Source organism: Pezoporus occidentalis, unplaced genomic scaffold, assembly GCF_034315485.1.
Source record: "Pezoporus occidentalis ecotype Australia unplaced genomic scaffold, CSIRO_AGI_Poc_V1 ctg20, whole genome shotgun sequence".
NCBI lineage: Eukaryota > Metazoa > Chordata > Aves > Psittaciformes > Psittacidae > Pezoporus > Pezoporus occidentalis.
Genome location: NW_026913856.1, coordinates 1465574 through 1486420, shown reverse-complemented (window position 1 = coordinate 1486420; position 20847 = coordinate 1465574). Strand labels below are relative to the sequence as shown.

The following is a 20847-nucleotide window of genomic DNA, read 5'->3' as shown; positions in this document are numbered from 1 at the left end:
GCCATGTCAAATTTCCAGTAATTTCCAAGAGCTTCTGTCAGCCCCCCACAAATAGCTACTCTTTCAGTCACTATTGCACTATGCTAGAGCTACACAAATTAACACATGTTACAGGGAGAAGCCTGTTCTCTGAGGTTTTATAGTTTAGTGCATTCAACTTTCTATTTTAGAAAGCAAAGAATGTAAACAAGTTTTGCTTATATGTTTGGGTATCATACAACAGCTCCATAATCAATAATAGAAAATGTTACTGAAAGGCCCAATAGACCTCAGAGAGATAATGTGAATCGGCCATTAACAGTAAGTCATTATAGAACTTATTAAGTGAAGCCTTGGGGCTGTCATAGAGCCTAAAGGTTGACATAAATTTTTCATACACATTGAACTTTGCTAAATGTGCTTGCATTTGATTAATGATGACTTTCTTCAGTGTGCTAATAAGAAGGAAAATATGAACTCAGGCTGCAGCAGGGAGAATCGTCTCCCGGAAGGAAAGCCATCTTTGGAAGCAGGGAACAATAGGGCTTTCTAAAGACACCCTGCCAACTATGAGGGAGTTTATTACTCCCTGAAAAATTGCTCCTTTACCACCCAGAGATGGGGCACTGAGCACAGCATGCAAACATGGAAAGCCAGGTTTGTAGCTGTGGAAGTTAAAGCACCACAGCTCCAAAACAAACCAAAAAAATATCCACCCCTGCCCTCATTAAGACCTCCATTTATCACAAAGAACAATACAGAAGTGCTTCATATTTATAAAGCAGATCTGTGAGAGGAGAGGTATTTCTGCAAGGCCTGCTGGTGATAGAGCTAGAGGAAATTTGCCTTGGCAGCTAAAGTAGTGAGTCACGGACTCATGGAATGATTTAGGTTAGAAAAGAAGACAACAAAACAAAATAAACAAAAAACAACAAAATAAAACCTTCACTTGCAGAAAGGCCTGGAGAACAGCATACGGATTTGGTCAATTAAAACAAACATGTTTTTCACATGTTTAGAAAAAGAAAAAAAAATGAAAGCAATTCTTAATATCAATCCAGAGCAGGCACAAAGCCTGAGTCTCTTTCACTAACCACACTAACCATCAAAAACGCTAGGCATTTCTTAAAATTAGGGAATTGATTGAAAAAAACTACAGAGTAAGGTTGGTTTTGTTGTTTTTTTTCTCTTTCTAGTTTTTAAACCTACTAAAATTAAAACTATTAAGCTTTTATTTTACTTGTTTTGAAAGAGCACCCCTGTAATCAAAAGTGTAACATATTGCCCTACACAGAAGAATTTAAGACAAACCAAAAGTCTTCTCCCAGATTTAGGTAAGTATTTAGGTATTGGTCCTGATTTTACAAACATAAAAGGAAAAGAAATTCAGTAAACACAAGATGTGTCTATTCCTTCTTACCTTCTGGCAGTAGGGGGTAAATATCATGCTTTATTCCCCATCGTTACCAGCTATGAATTTGCCACTCCCAAGTTGCCATGCCAAAGCAGATTTCCTCCCCAGCTACAGAGTGCTTTGCCCATGAGTCGGGCTGGTATTTCAGCTGATGCAGTTATAAGCAAATGGACTAAACAAGCATGAAAAAGGAAAAAAAAAAAATGAATCAGGTTCTGAGTTTGACAGAGAACTCACCAGGACTTAGATGATCTCAGGGTAAATTTCCTGCCCCAGTTAATATTTAATTATTTATAGAACACAAATTTGCTTCAACAGAATGCCTTAAAGACTCCTGAAATGTATACTTCTCTGACCTGAAAAGAGGTCTGTTAGAGCCACACACAGTCCAAAGCAAGTCTCCTCTCTTTGTGCATCTATGCTATTTTTCTTTCTGTGAAGAAACTGAAATGCAGAAACCTCAACATGGGTAAACACTTGCCTCTGTTATGTACAACCCACCACCTCTGTCCAGGAGACAGAAGCAAAGTTTATTGTGTGTATGCACACATGAAGTTACTGTGTTGTACGTGGCAAAGCTGCTATCTGTGCATGAGGTCGTTGCTTCTGCGCTTTCTTTGCTGTCAGAAGACCTAAAAAATGCAAGGTTTGCAAATACTAAGAGAGGGAGTAACAAATACTGAGCAGTGAGCAGGCAAGGCCCAGGATTTTGTGCAGAAGAAGCATATTTTTCAAACTACTAAAAATTTGTAAATCAGAGTTGAACTTCTACTATATTCTAGAATAGTCTTGTGTTATATATTTTAAATCTACTCCAGTAAAATTAAAATATACTCCTCCTCATGCTGTACACTTGCCTCAAAGCAACAGAAGGTAGGTAGGAGATCAGCCGCTCTTTGCAGCATTTCTTGAAATCTGCAGAAAGAGTCCTATAGGAGTTGATTTGATTCTTATCTGATTATAGATTCTGACATATTAATTATATTTTTAATATATAGTACATAAATATGTTTATATACAAATATATATCATATGCAATATAAAGTATCTATAATATTATATATTATTATAAATATATATTATATAAATATCTATAATGTAATTTATATTAATTTTAACCAACCAATTGTTCTTCTTGTGACTTGCGTAGTCATAGCCAGCCCAGGTCAATCATTGAAGGATTTGGAGGATTTGATAAGCCTTTCTTATCAAATGCTGAAATTAGTGACATTAAATAATGGAACATTTGTTCACTAGCATGCCTGGGTCAAACTGATTGATCCCTAGTCTCAGCCCAAGCCCAAATTAATGAAAACAGTAGCAAAGCACTAGAGACCTGCATCTAATTGACAAGCTCACTCATTCTCTTTCAGAAGCCATTCCTTTTTCTTCTCTCTCTCCCTATTATTATCATTATTATTATTACTATTTTAATACAGAATATGATTCTGGTGCTGATTGTTCAGCTTTGATTTACAGGAGCTCAGTATTTTCATCAGTCAAATTGGAAACATGCATAGGGTCTACCTAGCTTTTTGTTTTCTGAGTCTTCAATAAAAATGCATAATTCTGACAATTCTGCTGGAAGGTAAAGACATAAACGCATTCCAGGCTTTCACATCCCAGAAAACTAAGGCTGCCTCTTTGTGAGCCTGATTTAAACTTCTTCACATTTTCTGTAAGCTTATCAGCATCAACATAGTAAAATTCAACATCTTATTTTGTCAGTGAGTCAACAGTATGTGGCCAAGAAAACATGCAAATTATTTAAAAGCTTTTCTTATCTCTGGTTGTATCAGTTTCTGAGGCATGATCTTACACAAGATCATGTAAATGCTGGTGGCAAGATGGCAAGCTTGACACGGTATCAAAACCTGCTGGACATACTGGCGAGGACATGACAAACGCAATCTGAAAAATCCCAAACAAACCCTTCCTTTCCATATTGGTGTAAATTTTGAGAGTTGCCTCAGCAACCACCACTGAACTTGCATGCCTAATCGTTTCTTACACTTGATGGGAGAAATAGTGTACAAATGCACTTTGGATATATGTAAGATGAGGGGCATGTCAACCTCGCTCATATGCAAGATTCCTGGTGATAAGCAGCTAGACAAGGAGCTGTGTATTTTTGCCAACAGGAGCACATGAATAAACTTAGCTCACAAAAGAACTATCACTCCTGGTAACATCATACCATCTGTTACTGAGGGTATTTGGAGGGGGTTTTTTGGGCCCTGCATCACCCACCATCCGCCTCCCAGTGATGTCTCAGGCAGGACTTAAGGGAAGAAACATCACCTGCACTTGTTACTGTCCCTTATGGTACCTGGCTCAGTCATGGTGATTCTCCTTTTAATTAGGGTTTGTCTTCAAACCCACTGAAGTTGTAATTAAACTTTCAGTTGCTTTTTCTGCATATGAGGTTCAGTTCTTTCCTGAGCTCAGTAGGGAAGAGAAAGACACTACGCTAAAGTAACTCACACAAGTAAATCCCTTCCCAGGTTGCTCAGATCCTTGGGACCAGTGTGACAAATTACACCACCAGCCCGACAAATTACAACACCAGCCCACAGGCTTCTCAGATCTGTGTCAGGGACTAACCCGGTACTGCTGCACTGGGCTGGTTTTTACATCTTCAGATTATAAGCCTGAGACTCCAGCGACCACTGCTGTGAAGTTTAACACAAATAAATATCCTGTTGTTGTGCCAAAACACGCTGTTCATTTGGGGTGCTGCAGATGATACATAATTAGTATAATTCCCAGCATTTCAGAGGTAGTGTTGGCTGAGATTAGCAAGACCAACTTAATAAAGCACTATGATAATGCATATTCACTGGGAGGAGGAAAAATAATCAAATGAAAAAAGACAAAATCAGCAGGGAAAGAAAATTTATTTCCAAGCATCTATGAGAATGCTACAAACAATAGAGACTAAAACTCAAGGCATTTAAAACTATTAAAAAATGTAGTTGACAATGTCCTTCATAAAAATTAAACATAAAAATGTAGAAAATGCAGTTATTAATTCTAAAACGTGCTCAAAAGTGAAATAAACCCAGACAGCATCAATGACAATGGAGTCCTACAAATTTTGGGTTTTTTGCTTTATTTCAATTTGTTAATTTGTAAATTGATACTAATTCAATTTTTTAAGGTTTATTTAAATTTATAATGGAGAAATGTGCAAATCTAGCAAAATATTCTTTGGATTATAAACAGAGAAAAATCAACAACCAAAGAAATTTGAATCAAGTTAATAATAAACTATAGAACTACATAGAATGCATACAGCTATAGTAAAGTGAAATATTACAATAAACATTGTAGAGCAAATCTTTTGATTTAGCAAACCCTGCCTTATAAAACATAGGGATATAATGGGACAAGTGAATATGTTATGAATATAGAGCTGAAACAACATTCATAATTTTAACAAGTTAAATTTTTATCTAACTACATATACGGAGGTCTTCAGAAGAGCAATACACCAACAAATCAGGTTTCCTCTGAGATCAAGCAGTTTGGTATCTGACTGCAAATGAAGGAGAGAGTCTGTAAAATGAACGATAGAAAAATGTATATCATTTCCATTTGTTGTCTCTTCCCATATTGCAGCTGCTGATCTCTGACTGTATAGCAAACTCCATTAAGTTTAGCAAAAGTACAGCTGTACACAGATGCTGAAATGTTGGTGCACAGAACATATCCCCTGCTCATTCTGAACTAATATAAAAAAGTTATAGATCATTTTCTGATTAAAAACATACATTACGAAGAACAACTCTGAAAGCACTCTGTATTTCTGCCATCACAAATTAAAATGTCTTCCTATCAGTAGACAATGCTATTCTACTGCAGTAAGTGAAAAAAAAAAAAAAGAATCAAAAGATGAAAAAAAGTGCCAGAATCTTAATTACTACTCAAGCAAGGTAATTGTCAGGTAGAACAGTCTTTAGGGAACTTACAGCTAAACTGGGTCAGATTTAAGTCTCTAGAACCCACAGAAGCTTAGCACAGATACGGAAATTCACAAGCGTGGAGTAAATTGTAAGTACAGAGTACTCCTGTCCACTTACAAAGTCATTTCTGAAACCTCTGGAATTTCTAAGATATAAGATAAATGCATATTACATGGGAAATACTGAAAAGTATTACACTTAATTTAATCCAGAAAACACAGTCATATTACATGAAGATTATTACTGTGTTCTGGGAGCAGCCACAAAGCTGTAGATAGAGAGGGTACAAAATGTTCACCAGACATTACATTTTTTTAAATCTAAAAAACATTTTTAAAATGTACTTGATTTTTAAATAATCACTTAACAAGGCAACAAACCAACTACAAACACATAATAAATAAGGCTATTAAAAGGTCACAATTGTAGTAAATTAGTCAGAACTATAAATGGGACATTAGAAACACTATGTTTTTTTCTTATATGCTTAATAACCAGAACAAGAATTAAAAAAGAATCCATTTATTTCAAAGTCTGCTTCTTATATTGAAGCACATATTAAAGCAACAGTACAATGTTCATAAAATATAAGTGTGATGCTTTAACATTTCTTACATGTCAGAATACTGATATTTGTATGTATACTAAAATAAGAATTTTTAAATTGTACAAATAGATACATTAAAAATGACATAGAAATAGGGCGCCTCCCACTGCAACAAGACAAGAATTTTTTTATCTGGCACATATTAGTTCAAGATGAAAGTATAAGCAAAAAGATTTACAAGAATCAGCAGTAACAAGTTTGATGCTCAAGAGACATAATAATTGTACATTGTACTGTACATACATCATACGAGTTTAAGCTGGCTGAATATTATATGTTTCAAGTTTAAAAATGCACTACCATATAGAGTGTCCATAGTTTAAGGCGAAATTACAGCTCACAACTGTTATCTTTTCTAATGTGTGGAAGCTTCTTTGACATAAAAGAATTAGCTGTTCATAATACATAAAATATTCCCCATATTTGTAAGTTTGCATTTAGCATTTTCCTTCATTTAAATATTTTGTGGTTTGTAAGTGGATTTTTTTCCACTAGTGAAGTTGGCAGCCAACTTCTACATTTGCCTTTTGTAAGAAAAGGTACTTCACAGTATTTACCACTTCTATGTCCTTTATCAAAGCAATCCTCTCTGTCAGACTTAAATGTTTAAATGAGACTTTTCTTGATTTTTAAAAAAATACCTGCTTACATTTCTTCTGGATTCATCACATCATTGGACACAGTTCTTAAGGCCAAATCTTAAACTTTCTTGTTAAGAATCATCATCAAAAGTGTCTTTGGAGCCATACAAGTCTGCAAGTTTCTTAAATCGAGGTCCCCAGTTTTGTAGATAGTCGTAGTCCAAATCTGAATCTGTTGTCGCTGACTCTAAGGAGCTAAGTGAACCAGCCACTGAGCCTCTTCCTTCATAGCCATAGATCTGAATAGAGTCATAAGGAGGAGCAGTTGGATCATTGTCAGCCTCTTGTATTCTTGTGTTGATGAAATCATCCACATCAACGCTATTGGGAGCTGGCCGAAGCCCTGGTCTTGGCATATACTGATACTCAGGTTTTATGTCTTTACGAGGAATAAATCCATTGATGCCATCAGGGTTCTGCAAAGTAGCTATGTCAAAAGCTTCAGTATCTTCCTCTCCTCCACCTTCATCGTCATAAGTAATAATATTCTCTCGCACATCTTCTTCTTCAAAAACAATTAGAGGTTCTTTTTTCTGCCTTTTCAGTGTTACAAACAACACCACAATGACTAGGAAAAAAAAAAAAAGTTAGACTGCACTCTAAAACTGTAGCTCATTTATAAATATATTAATGCATTCACTGAAACCTCAGCTTTTGTGCTGCAGTTCATCACGTGTTTTTGTTAACATCTGCATTTTCAGCATACCTAGCTAGGTAAAAGCATTTGTGTTTGTATACAAAATTGAACATGCTGATTTGAGGCTTTTTGTTTGGGCTGAATGCTATTGCTTTTACTAATTGCTCATTACTGCAAAGCTAATTCAAAAAAAGTGGGCTGCCAGTGTTACATGAATAGTGACACTGCCTTGGAGCAGCCCAATCAGGTGTACATCTGCAACAAAACAAAGATGAATATTTACTCACTCCTGTATGCCCAAAGCTTAACTAATTCCATGTTTCATTTCCATGAAAATAGAATTTTTCTTAAGCAACACCTCAAAACACATGCCTCTGTTGTTGTGTTCCTTCTCACTTCAAATGTCTATAACTTAAAATACATAAGAAAATACATAAGAAAAATATAAATTGCTATAGGTAAATTAAAACACCTTATATAAATATTTTCAAATCATCAGGAAATGCTTTACAGCACTTTCTTAAAAGCAGGTCTTCTCATTTGTCTTAAACACAAGAGGAGTCAGAAGGAAATAGCTGGCAGGAGCCATTAATCCTGGCTGACCTAAAAAAAGGAACTTATCATCCAGGGAAGGTCACAAAACTTAAAACTGTATGGCATGACCTCCTTTAAACAGTGTCCCCAATATGATATCAGGTGACAAAAGGACATTCTCTGAGCACACCTAGACAAATTCACTGATGTTTGCTATTGCAGTTATCAAATATTGCATTTCAGCCAGTGAGATTAGTACCTCCTATAAAAATAAAAGCTAAGAAATTAAGATTCATTTACTCATCTTGAAGGTGAAGGCAAAGCTAATTTCTTTAATGCAAACAAATATAGAAGAGCAATAAGTAAAGAACTTTTTTTACCTAATAAAATCACAATGCACGCAAGAATGGCAATTAAAGCTCCAGTGCTTAATCCAGCATTGAGGATGTAGGCTTCAGCATTACAGGAAAGCAAGGAGCCATTGCTGTCACAACCGCAGACACGAATGGTGAGAGTATTGGTGCTGCTCATAGGGGGGAGTCCACCATCACTTATTACAATAGGAAGAAGATATAAATCTTGCTTTTGGCGACTAAATCCTTCACGTCTAACAAGAACACTTGCTGTGTTATCTGTTTAAAGAAGAAAGTCATCATTTTTCCACAGTCATTCTCATAGTAATATTGCAAAAAAAATCTTGATATGATGGCTATGAATTTTCAGATGCCTTAGTATTATTTGTACAATAAACCAGCACACAGTATCCCCTTCTTAACAACCCAAGAGCAATTACAGTACTGCATTTCATTGATTCCATACCACACTTAATTATAATTATTTTAAGGTGATGAAGGTAACATAAGGAACACAAAATATCTGCTAGTACCTTGTTTTAGCACCCCACTAACTTTCTGGGAAATGCAATACCTCATCAACCACCAATTACTGAGCCTTGTTACTACTGTTTGAGATGGTTTTACTCTCTTTCCAGAATTAAGCCTCCAGTAAAGGAAAAAAGAAAACTCCCTGATTTATTGTTCTCAATATCAGACCTACAGGAATGGAAGGCAGAAATCTTCACCAAAATGGCCTGTGTAAATGAGACTCCCACTAAAATGAAAGTCCACGTTTGCTGACTATTAGCAGATTTGTGCCTCAATGTTGGCCTGTTTCAGTAAGAAATACTAGAGCACGCAGTATGCTATCAGAACCTGGTTTTTACCCTAACTCACAAAGTCAGAATTCAGAGAGCTTGATCACACATACACGTATTGTGTGGATATAACAAAGAGATAAAGTATTGTCGTAACACTATTTCCAGTTTTTCTCAAGGACTGGTTGCCTGTCATGGGTCTCCCATCACAGGGGATGGAAACTGAGCTGCCACCTTAGCACAGAAGGTCATTTTGGATGGTCCTGCACATTTCCTGGGGCAAAAGTGTTTGAAAGAGAAGTGTGTGAGATGAAACATTAGGATGAGATGGCCAGGAGTGCTTCCGGCTCCCAGCCACGCCAGACAAAGACTAGGAAACATGGACAGCTTTTCTTTGTGCTCCTTGTTTTTCAGTTCTCAAACTGAAACAAAGTTTATACAATTGTAAACATCCTGAAGTAAATAAAATGAAACAATGATATCCGTGGCTTTCAGACCTTCAAAAACTAGTTTTGGATGAGGATTTACTTCACACAACCTTTTCTGTTTTGTCGTGTTCTTTATTTTTCACTATAGAATGCAAAAGAAAAAAAAAAAGAAAGGTCCTTTTATCTACTAAGGGAGGGCTGTTCACCTCCTGTGGTATAATTTTACTATTGCCTTGGGGTACTGCAGAAGATTAATAATTTTCCTGTTGAAGAGTCAGCATAAATTCCAGAATTTAATAATGCAAATTGTAAAACCTCTCTTAATGATCTAATCACTGCAATTTCCATGAAAGTTTGTGAATAAATTACACCAAAAGAGAAGTACTCTGTCTTTATACTAACTACCCTTTCAGGCGGTATCCCGATGTAGGATGAGGTCTGAAAGCGTCCCGATTTGGTGGACCCAGGTCAATTTATGGGATGAGGAGGATGTTTGCACTAGGGTCCTGCTTGTCTGACACTTTCACTAGTAAATTCTGCAGATCACACCAGAAACAATGGAATTCATTTAGGACTACCCCAGATAGGATCTGCTTGTTATATGCCAAGTAAATTAATCTCCCCATATCTACACGTCTCCTGCCAGGATCACCACACTGGATGCCCAGTGTGGTTATTACCTCCGCATGACAACTGCAGTCTTTCTGATACTGAAGTCTCACAAAAATAACATATGGATAGCAAACAGCTTGCTAACTTCTCCATTACATAATATTTATATTTGCTGAGGACAGAGAAGCTGATAAAGACTTAATTATTTATTACTTCTGAGTTTTGGAGGTACCCTTTATCTCTTTTCAGAATCTTTCTAACCTCCTAAATACTTACAGGCAACATTTGCCCAGCTAGGCTTTGTGGCACAATTTTTTAAAGGACCTCTGTAATAGCAGTATCTGTGCGATGGGAGTTTTATTTTAGGACTTTAAATTAAGGGGCTCACAACAATTTGGTATAAACAAGAAATGTAACATCTAATATCATTAACCTATCAACTAGCACTTGGATTAATATATATTGATGTAAAATAAAACTGTTCCACAGAATTCTCTAAAATGTATTTAATACTTCATTTCCTCAATATAAGAACAAAGACCTACTCTATTAAATGAAAGATCACAATAGGATAGATTATTCTTGTGGAAAAAAAAAACAGCAGTGGGTTAAGCTACAACTGCCTAGAGTGTGCAAAAGTGATATGGATGGAAACACAGGTGATATCATATATTAGTATACTTAGTCTGTTGGCTATGCATTTTTATTATAACATATTCATTTTTCTGAAATGTTGGCAGCTTAAATAGTATTCCTAACTAGAAATAAGGAAAGGGTGACAACTTATTCAGTTATACAGACTGGCCAATTCCATTGCAGTCAACTACATTATACTAAGGCTGAATTTGATCCAATGGTTGATTTATCTGGTATAACTTTAAATGATTTCTAGTTTAATACATTTTTTTTTTTAAAGAAAAGCCAATCAACATGCCTGACTAAAGTTTGAAATTGCTACAATATATCAACTCTAAAAGGTCATTTTTTTAAACTTTTTTTTCTGTTTACGTTGGCTTCTCATATTCAAAAGAAACATAATATCCATAAGGAGAAAAAAACATCTTTTACGTAAATAAAAGATAACATATAATCCTAGCTAATATTCTCATCCTTCCTTTTTCATTATTTTCAGGTCCCAGGAGTATAACTATAATCCAGGTATAATGGCATTTTTTTTAAGCAAAGAAACAAGTTAAATGTCAATACCAGCTTATAACTATTACTTAACACATAAGGGAGCTACTTGATTGACAGTCTTAACAAACACAATGGGGGTTAACACAAGACAGAAGGATGAAAATAGCCTTCTCAACACAATCCAGAGAAATATACATGCTCTGTTTTTTCCAGCTTTTGTTGTCTGGGATATCCAATATCCAGAAGTGTTGCATGTGTAGATTACCTGTGCTCTCCATAAAATCTTCATAATTAGAGGTTAAAATTGCATTACTTAATGGTGACCTCTCTAGTGATCTTCCTGACCTTTGATTTTTATCTTTTTCTCTGGTGATCTTATTGATGGTTTTCCAATTTTGCCTTCATACACAGGCAAATTTAGTTTGTCTTTTTTATCTGCATTTGTTAACAATATATTTGTTAACAAATACATACTGTGTAAGTAGGCTTCTGGATTAAAGATGCTGACTATAGTGCGAACATTATTCACCTACATCAGAGCGTGAATACTGATTCAGCAAGAAACCTGAACTGTTAGAGAGGTCCAACTGTCTAAAATCATTACCAGGCACTAGCAATTTCTGCGAATAATCCATGGCAAACTCCTGTAATAGAGTTGTTAATGCATTTCAAAATGTCTTGATTAAAAGGTCTGGAATTGAGAGGCAAAGTTTCTGTTAAGAAAGCAGATTTTAGTTTCTGATTTAGTGGACTCAATTCCAGTCTTTGTAAAACACTATCCTGTGTATTTGAGAACACCACTACACCTTGCTTTTGCCACTGCAGTGTCCTTGTGCAGCATGGCAAAGCAAGGTGGCTGCAATCCTTCCGGCAGCACTGGCTTTGTGCCAGGCCTTCATGCAAGGTGAGCAAGCCCAAGTAAAGGGCATTTCAGTTTAGAACAGAGCAGGATTAAAAGCAGGAGACTCATTTGCTAAAAGTCCATCTCTCTGCTGTGAAGTGCCTGGAGCCTCTACAGCTCTTTTGAAGCCCTGGCTTCAATGGAAGTAAAATTGAACAGAGCCTAGGCAAATACGATGCTGTTTATTTATGCTGTATAATGTAAGTAAACAGCACAAAAGTAATTCAGTGTTTTATCACAGCATGTGATAAGCCATTATCTCATGTTTTCTATGGAAGATAGCCTCAGCTGAAAAACTTGGTAACACAGTAGGTTATTAATAGGATGTAGAATGTGGATTACTGCAATATGTGATTACTTTTAGGAGTTGGTAGAAAAAAACTATTAAATGGTAATTATAGGACTGTATTCATGTTAAAGTTCTGTAATAGACCCAAACATTGGAGTTTTCATTAACTGTTCTCCACAGTTAATAAAGCCATTTTTCTTTGAAACTAGCAATTCCCTCTGAAAGCAATGGCATGGTGTATACAGAATACTCAGATTTACAACTAAAGGAAACTCCAAAGTTGAAATGGTCATGTAAGTTACTTGATTTGCAAATGGTAACACAGTCTAAGATAATGTTTTTTTTTATATATGGAACTACATAGAATTTTAATTTTTTAATTCTCTCTCTACCATAACTTACCTAACTCCCCCCTCCCCTCAGAAATATTTATACTAACAACATAATTGCACTGAGGACTGTGCGAAAATGAGGGAAAGGCAAGATGGAAATTGATGGATTTCATTACACTAGTCATTTCCCAAACACAAAATTATACAGGAATATTCAGCACTTAAATACGGTCTTGTTGAAATAAACTTTTGCACTATTGTCAGGTACAGTCACTACACTTAACTGCACCATAATTTCAATTACAAACATCATCATAATTTCAATTACAGAACATTTTTATGTTTTGTAATAGAACATTTTTATGCTTTTTAATTGAACATTTTTATGTTTTATTCTTTTAGCATTAAAAAAAGAATTAATTTGCGGCATAAGGAAATGAAGGATTAGTGGAATTGGCTGGAGCAAGTAACCATAATACCATTTGTCTGTGTCTCCATCAGAGCATCTCAATTCTGACCTATCCTTTCTTTGTTAGATTCTAAAATCTAAAAGTTTGAGAAGGTGACTCCAAATTTCTTTTAAAGAGAAACTTGGCCTCAGGATCTCAAGCAAAGGATGCATTTTAATTTACTTATGTTTAAAAATAAAGTCATCATTTTTTTTTTTTTAATTTGTAGTTTACTACTATAAAGAGAATAAATGTATCCTCTCCACTGCATTCATTATGAATTGCTGACATATGTACAAGTGTCAAGCACCAGGCAACAGCATTACTTTGATCCTTTAAGAGTAACATGAATTTTGTTTGGGAACCCTGTTGACAGTTGCCCTCACTTCAGAGGCTGACAGAGATATAAAGTATGCCACAACATAAGAGAGACAAGTTTTTATTGGAGTCACCTATCTGGATTATGTTGCCTTTTGTGCTTCTGGCGATCTAGAAAAAATCATTTGGATTCATTATTTAAACCAGTTTAACTGAGTTTTACTTTTCAGAAAAAGATCAGATTTCCTTCAGACATTAAAACTTGGTAATTAAAACCAATTTCTTGGAAGGTGAGGCAGATTTTTCCCTGTACAGGAAGATGACAAATTAACATTGAATGAGAATATCCAATTGATTACCATAAAATAATAAATACGTATAATTGCTGAACCTGTCTTTTTTTTTTTGTTTGTTTGTTTGTTTGTTTTGTTTACCCTCCTCTGGCTTCCTCAACCTCTAGCAAGTTTGGTTCACTGATGCTCTTACGCTAGATGATCAGGTTTTGATGCTCACCTATGCCTGGACATTTTTGCTTACAAATTTCTAATATCTTAACAACAATCTGAATGCAAGGCTATCTCAAGTGTCTCAAATACTATAGTTCATGAGCAGAAAACTGGCAAAGAGATCATGACACCCATACCTGGGTAGGTTTCGGACAAGACATACACATTTGTATGTCCTACAAAAGGTTAGCCTGGTGTTGTGGTTTAAGCCCAGGCTTGCCACGCCCCTTTCTTCCCCCCCCTGCCCCACCCCGGCTCCCAGAGGGACAGGGGGGAGAATCAAAAGAATGTAACTCCCAAGGGTTGAGATAAGAACAGTCCAGTAACTAAGGTGTAAAACAAATCACTGCTGCTGCCACCAATAATAATAATGATAATGGAAATAATAAGGGAAAAAATACAATATCACCTGCAGATATCAAGTCAGACAGAGCAGTGAGACAGCCTTTCCGGGTAGGTCCCAGTTACATCCCGGGCATGACGTGTTGTGGTATGGAATACCTCTTTGGCTAATTTGGGTCAGGTGTCCTGTCTCTGCTTCCTCCCAACTTCCCCTCCTCCCTGGCACAGCATGAGACTCACAAAGTCTTTGGTCAGATTAAACATTTGAGCAGTAACTAAAAACGTTGGTGTTATCAGCTCTGTTCCCAGGCTGAAAGTCAAAACCACAGCACTGCACCAGCTACTAAGGACTAAAAAATGACTGCAACTGCTGAACCAAGGACGCGTGGCAATGATAATATTCCATTTGGAACTTTGTTCATGTCTTTTGTGATCCATAATTTACAAAAACTAGCACGCAGACTAAGGTGAACAAATGCAAGCAACCTAACAATTTATCCTGACTCAGCTAATTTTAGCTTAACAAGGAAGTTTTCCCTGAATTATGGTGATATGCAAATTATATTTAGTGAATGTTTCTGTCTATGTTTTTAACCTGCTTCCTGGGATATAAAATGGCAGTGATTTTTCATGTAAGGCATTATTATGTAATTAAAATACGTACTCAAGAAAATGAGACTGAGTTAAAAAGCATTACATTACTTCAAGAACATCCTTGTATTTCAGCTGTATGTTTTCTGCCTTCCTCCACTAAATCTATGGAAAAGAGACAATGTCAAAGCTAATGAAAATGCTGTCGCATGACATTACACTGGCTATTAGTTTTACTTTGTCATTTCTTTGGACTCAGTATAAAGGGAATCTTCACACAAACCTCTGTTGTCTCTGAGTGTAAAATTTGGGTTATGAATAATTTCAGGTGGTAAACTGAAGATAAATCTTGGTCCATTGGCTGAGTCATCCTTGTCATCAGCACTAATTGTAATAAATTGCTGTAAAAGAAAAGGACTCTGTAAACAAACAGCTCCTCCTCTGATACATCACATATAGAGAGCATTCTGAGAAATCTCTTGAATACAAACAACTTTGAAATAGCAGAAACCCCTGAAATATCTTAACAAACGTATACAATTATAAACACAGATCAGACTCAAAACTAACAGGCAATTTTTATTTGCTATTACTTTTAAACAACACAATCATAGATGTAAAAGTATGCACATATACGAATTCTTATACACAAATATGTGCTAGTGATAACTTAATAGACTAAATAAAATTCTGCAGAAAAATCAGCAGCTCAGAGGGAGTTAAACACAATGTCCTTTTCAAACTGCTATACTAACTGCAGAAGTGCAGACAATGAGTAGAATGGTATTTCTGTGTGATACTAACACCTCTTTCTCACAGATTGATCAAGGATAAATCTGTAGGCTAAACTCTACAAGCACTGTACCATGATTCTTCCCATAAGATGGTATTTCTGTAATATACAAAACAGGCTCACAAGTGGGAAAGCTGCTCCCAATCAGCTTCATTGCCCATGTGATGGTGGATACTCACAGTCAACACCAATGATATTAAATGCATTTAGCATTGGATCTATAACTGTTAATAGCTGTTAAAAATAAAATCACAGGAAAGGGCCCTTCTGCAAATGTGCAGAAAGTGCCCTTTCCAAAATGCTCTAAGCATTTTGGCCAACATTTCAAAAGAAATGTTTGTTTATTAGCACTCATTTGAGCTGCCAACACAAAACTGGGCAAACACCCTGCAGAAAGGAAGGTGGTGGGCACAGGCATACCTGATTGCTTCGAGCATTCTCACAGACAAATGCTTCATAAGCTGCCGCAAATTTTGGAGCATTGTCATTGACATCAACAACCTTAATTGCAACTGGAACTTTGGCTTCCTGGTGTTGTTTGTCTACAGGAGCAAGCAAAACTGAAATGAAAACAAAGCAGGAAATCCCCTCAAAGCAAACAAAACCCCAGCTGCATCCAGGTAAAAACTGAATAGGTTAAAGTATTTCTATTGAGATTTATTTCAGCTTATCAAACTGAGACAATTAGAAGTCTACAGAATTTATACCACTGATTATAAAATACCTCAGTAAAATACTTACGGACTTCAACTGCAAAGACAGAGATATTATGCCAAGCAATTTCTTCCCTATCCAAAGCTTTTATTGTCTTGATATTGCCATCTTCTGCATTAATAATAAAGTATCTTTCAAGGTCAGTGTGACGATCAATTGAATATCTAAAGAAGATTGCAAGCCAGTAATTAGATAAAAGAAAGATATACTCTTTTCATGAATCCAAATTTGTTAATTTTTATTTTTTTTTTAAAAACTGTAAGTAATGCACTTATTGTTACCCTTTATATCATTGTCAAAGGGATGATACGCACTCTTTAAAAGAGATTCACCTGGTTGGTTATTACATTTAGAAAAAAATATTGCATCAGAATGTTTGTAGTGAGTGAAAACTATTGTTTTTTAAAGTGATTATGTGGGAGCAACCCCCCAAATAGCGTGTATTTTCTTCTCTTATAAAACATGATAAACATATCTACTGAAATATTTATATTTTCTTCTGTTTCATATTAATCATGAAGATCTTTTAACTCTTCTGGTAACTGGATTACTCAGAATGTTAATTAATCATACCAGATTACTAAATATTATCCATTATCTACACATTTGTATGGCTTTACACAGCTCTGCTTTATGTATCTTTATGTTGAAATTCTTTGAAATGTTAACTATAACCACAAAAGAGTTTCATACTTAAATTTACACTGAAAACATGACAAACAAAAATAAATGAATAGAAGACTACTCAATGTAACTGCAGAGAGAGTGTGTATGTGCTCATCATTATGCTTAGCAATTAGCCAACATAATCTAAAATCTACTGTGTAGACTTCTAAATTTTGAGAAAAAACATGCTGTGATAACAGCATAGGATATTTATGGAAAATATAATTTAGAACAGAGTTTAGCACAGATGTCATGTATATTTTAGACATAGCTATGGTATGCTTTCTTAGTGATACAGGCTTTGAGAAACTAGTAGCTTACGGAACAAGACATAAAAACAATGCTGTATGGTTAAAGTTATTATTCTGGTTGAATTTAGAATATTACTATGGTAGATCTATCACACTATCTTAATAACTCGTGTAACAATTCTAAAAACTAATGCTTAGAAAGAAACAGCCTACCCTAAGGAAGCATACCTTATAGCACTGTTTGCAGCATCAGGGTCTTTGGCATGTACTTTTCCAACCACAGTACCAGATGCTGCATTTTCTTGTACTTCAAAAATATAACTTGGCTTTAAAAACACAGGTGGCTCATCAGCATCTTCTACTGATATCTTCACTGTTACTGTGTCTTTAAATGGTCCATTGCTGATGAATTTAGGATCAATATGTACATTGGCTGCCTCTACCTTCAGACTGTAGGACTTTTTGGTTTCAAAATCCAAGACCTGCAAGAAGCAAGACAATAATGCATTGCACAGTCAGGAAAACTAGAGTGCAAAAGCAGTAAGCAGTCCCCTCGTATTCAATGACATAAAACAAATGTAAGCATCTGTCAACAAGCTTGGACTGAAATGTGTGTATTTAAAAGCATAAAGACTCAAATGGAAGGAGCTACATTCTATGTATGGAGCAGCATAGGACGGCACTCAAAATATCATGACAGTGTCCTTGTCTTGCTCTCTGACTGCTGTATAACTCAGGAAATCATCTTTGCTGGGAAAATTAACCTTTTCTACATGAAAACTTTCAGGTAGTACAAGGGTGATGGATAGGAAAGGGTTTTCCATAAAATGCCATGCTTGGTCTATCCCAAACTGGCAGGCATTTCTTTAGAGATATGGATGTCTCTTGAATTGCTACTAGGTGCACCATGAGATAGGACACAGACAAGTTAAGTTTAAGTAGTAGAGGAAACAAGACGGTTTGCAATGCTTTTAATTCTGTAATTCTTTCTATCCATATATCTCATAGAACTTTACGAAGGGGAGGTAAAAAACATCCCATGATCTAAGTTCTTTTGGAACCCTGATCAAAGTGACAGCATATCTGCATTGTCATTGACATGAAATGGCTGCAGTGTTGCAGTATTGGTAGCCTCAAAATGGTCATGCAGGTACCAACCACAATTCACAAAGTATGCTAATCCATAGACTGAATGGTGTGACAGTTCGCTCACATGTTAAAATATACACAAAAAATACAATACACTCCCACCTCTAGAACAGACACAGTAATTGAACTACAGCATAGTTTTGACCAGAGGAGACCTCTGGGTCTCTTCCTGAGAGAATGCCCCGATGCGCAGGGCAGGGCTAACTTTGAAGTTAAGTTGTCCAGGCCTTCTTCTTTGAGTTTTGATTATCTCCAAGAGAGATTAACAGCTATAAAGATACAAAGGGCAAAATAATAACGCTTAAATAATGAATAAGATTTATGATTTATAATTTGTAATTGAAAATTCATTTAATAACACTTTTAAAGATCACACTGTTGTATTGTATGTGAAATCACCTTAATATTCTTGCTGCTTTTCGCATAGCCTGTGACTCCTTCAGAACAATATTGTGGACAATGCACAGCTGAAGAATTCAAACTACAGGGCATGAGGCTATTCAGACTGAACATAAAGCAACAGTGAATGTCTGCTACTTATCAGCACTAGGCAAAACTTCATTAACAATGAAGCTGATGGCATTGTATTTTACCGTGACTTTTTATTATGAATTCATTTAGTTTGTGCAATTAATCCACTGTACAGTATTTATGTAATTCTTCTGGGTTATTTTCTTCCATTCCAATTCAGCTAATGGGGAAATGGAATATTAAGAGTTAATCACAGCTTTAGAAACAAATTAAGTGAAATTGTATTTACTGATATTTTAGCTTAGGTGGCAATCCATTATTACCAAATATTCTGTTGGCACCGAAGCATACCACACATTAGTAGGCATTGCTCACCTTCTTGAGCTTTACAACACCTTCCTGAGTCTCATAATCTGTTGTAATTTCAAACATATCCATGCCATCCCCATCAATAATGCTGTAAGCTACTAAGCCATTTTCCCCAATATCTGGATCTTTGGCCTTCACTCTTCCTACTTCCTCTCCTGGAACAGCTGCTTCTGACACTGACATCTGGTACACACCTGGTGGAAGAAGAAAAAGGCATTTGCCTTTAAGTATTCAATCTGCTCTCCAGTTGTATATTTACTTATTTAACTTGTGACTTCCAAATAAGCACAGTATTTCTTACATCCTCTGAGGGAATTCTATGTTATAGAGAGCTCTGAGAAGGAAGTTATCTGTGAAATCTTAAAATTCATTGGTAATCTATATAATATTACCTTCTCACTGATGTTTTAAACAATATCTGTGTATCTCTGTTCAGGGTGGAGTTAAAAAGACAGCCAATCATTCAGAATGCAGAAACTGTTGTGACATCAAGGTTATCATTTGTACTAGAAACGTTATTAGAAAAATGGAAGGAAAATTCTCTTACATATGACTCATGGTATGACCTTATATTCTGTAGAGTCCAGGAACTTTTCTGCTCAGTCATTCAGGAGCCACAAATTATATACAATGAATTGGATAAGAGCTCGCTGCTGCGTTAGCTGGAAAATAAATCTGCTGCTTTCTATGGCTTTAATTTGGAGTGTGAACATACAGTAGCAATGATTATTAGAATTTAACACAACAGAGAATACATACCAATTTGTATGGAATTCCATACCAAACAAAAAATGGGTTTCCCTCATCAAACTCAAATAAGAAAACCATCTCCAAACATCCCACAGATGTGGTGCCATAGAGGTTTCTTGAGTATTTGGGCATACTAGAGGAAAGCGATGGTGACCCTGGATAAATTTGCTCTCCTAAAGTTGTCTTTTAGGCAGCATAAATTCTAGAACCTTCCCAACTCATTCTACAGTTCAGATAACACAACCTGATCCTAAATGTACAGATCTATGTTATCATTTTCTGTTGCTTCAACAGTATTAATACATTGGAAAAAAAGGAGCATGAGAAAATAAAATAACCTAATTTATTTCCCCCTTCATAATTTTTCTTTGTTGCTACATGAGCACCCTAGGAATATCAGGAAACTTACACCAGGCAGAAACTTGGCTCATTACCCACAAAAACAGTTGGCACATGTTATAGAAATAGGTCATTAACTCCAGTCACAAAGAACTATAAATTCAAGCACATAACTCATTAAGAGTTTGAGCAATGAACAAGAAGAAAAAAAAAAAAAATAAAAAGAATAAAAAGTCAGTCACTTGGATGTTCATATAAACAGATCAAATCCTGGTTTTAAGGCACAAAATTCCAAACTAAGTTTTCAAGTTGGGAGTGCATGATTAAGTACAGTAACTGCGATCACTTCTGATAATTTTGAATACTCTCCCAAAACACTCAGTAAAGTAGCTTGAATTTGTAGAGAAAAATCCATAATTTGGTGGAGTTACTCAATAAAATACCATGTACTAGGATCCCAGACTATGATTTGGAGTGAAGAGGTATGTTTGTAAGGTATGTAAAACCTGA

The 20847-nt window shown here is 35.7% G+C and overlaps 1 protein-coding gene across 3 annotated transcripts in view; it reads right to left on the bottom strand.

The window, feature by feature from the left end:
- Positions 1 to 4271: 4271 nt before the first annotated feature.
- Positions 4272 to 20847, bottom strand: part of CDH11 (cadherin 11) — an 81269-nt gene continuing 64693 nt past the window's right edge. For all 3 annotated transcript variants that reach the window (XM_062618257.1, XM_062618256.1, XM_062618258.1), the window contains 7 exons: positions 19255 to 19442; positions 17488 to 17741; positions 16370 to 16506; positions 16049 to 16170; positions 15119 to 15236; positions 8158 to 8409; positions 4272 to 7174 (listed from right to left, as the gene is read on the bottom strand). In XM_062618257.1, coding sequence (XP_062474241.1) covers positions 6678 to 7174; positions 8158 to 8409; positions 15119 to 15236; positions 16049 to 16170; positions 16370 to 16506; positions 17488 to 17741; positions 19255 to 19442 — 1568 coding nt within the window. In that variant the 3' untranslated portion in view covers positions 4272 to 6677. The remainder of the gene's footprint in view (positions 7175 to 8157; positions 8410 to 15118; positions 15237 to 16048; positions 16171 to 16369; positions 16507 to 17487; positions 17742 to 19254; positions 19443 to 20847) is intronic.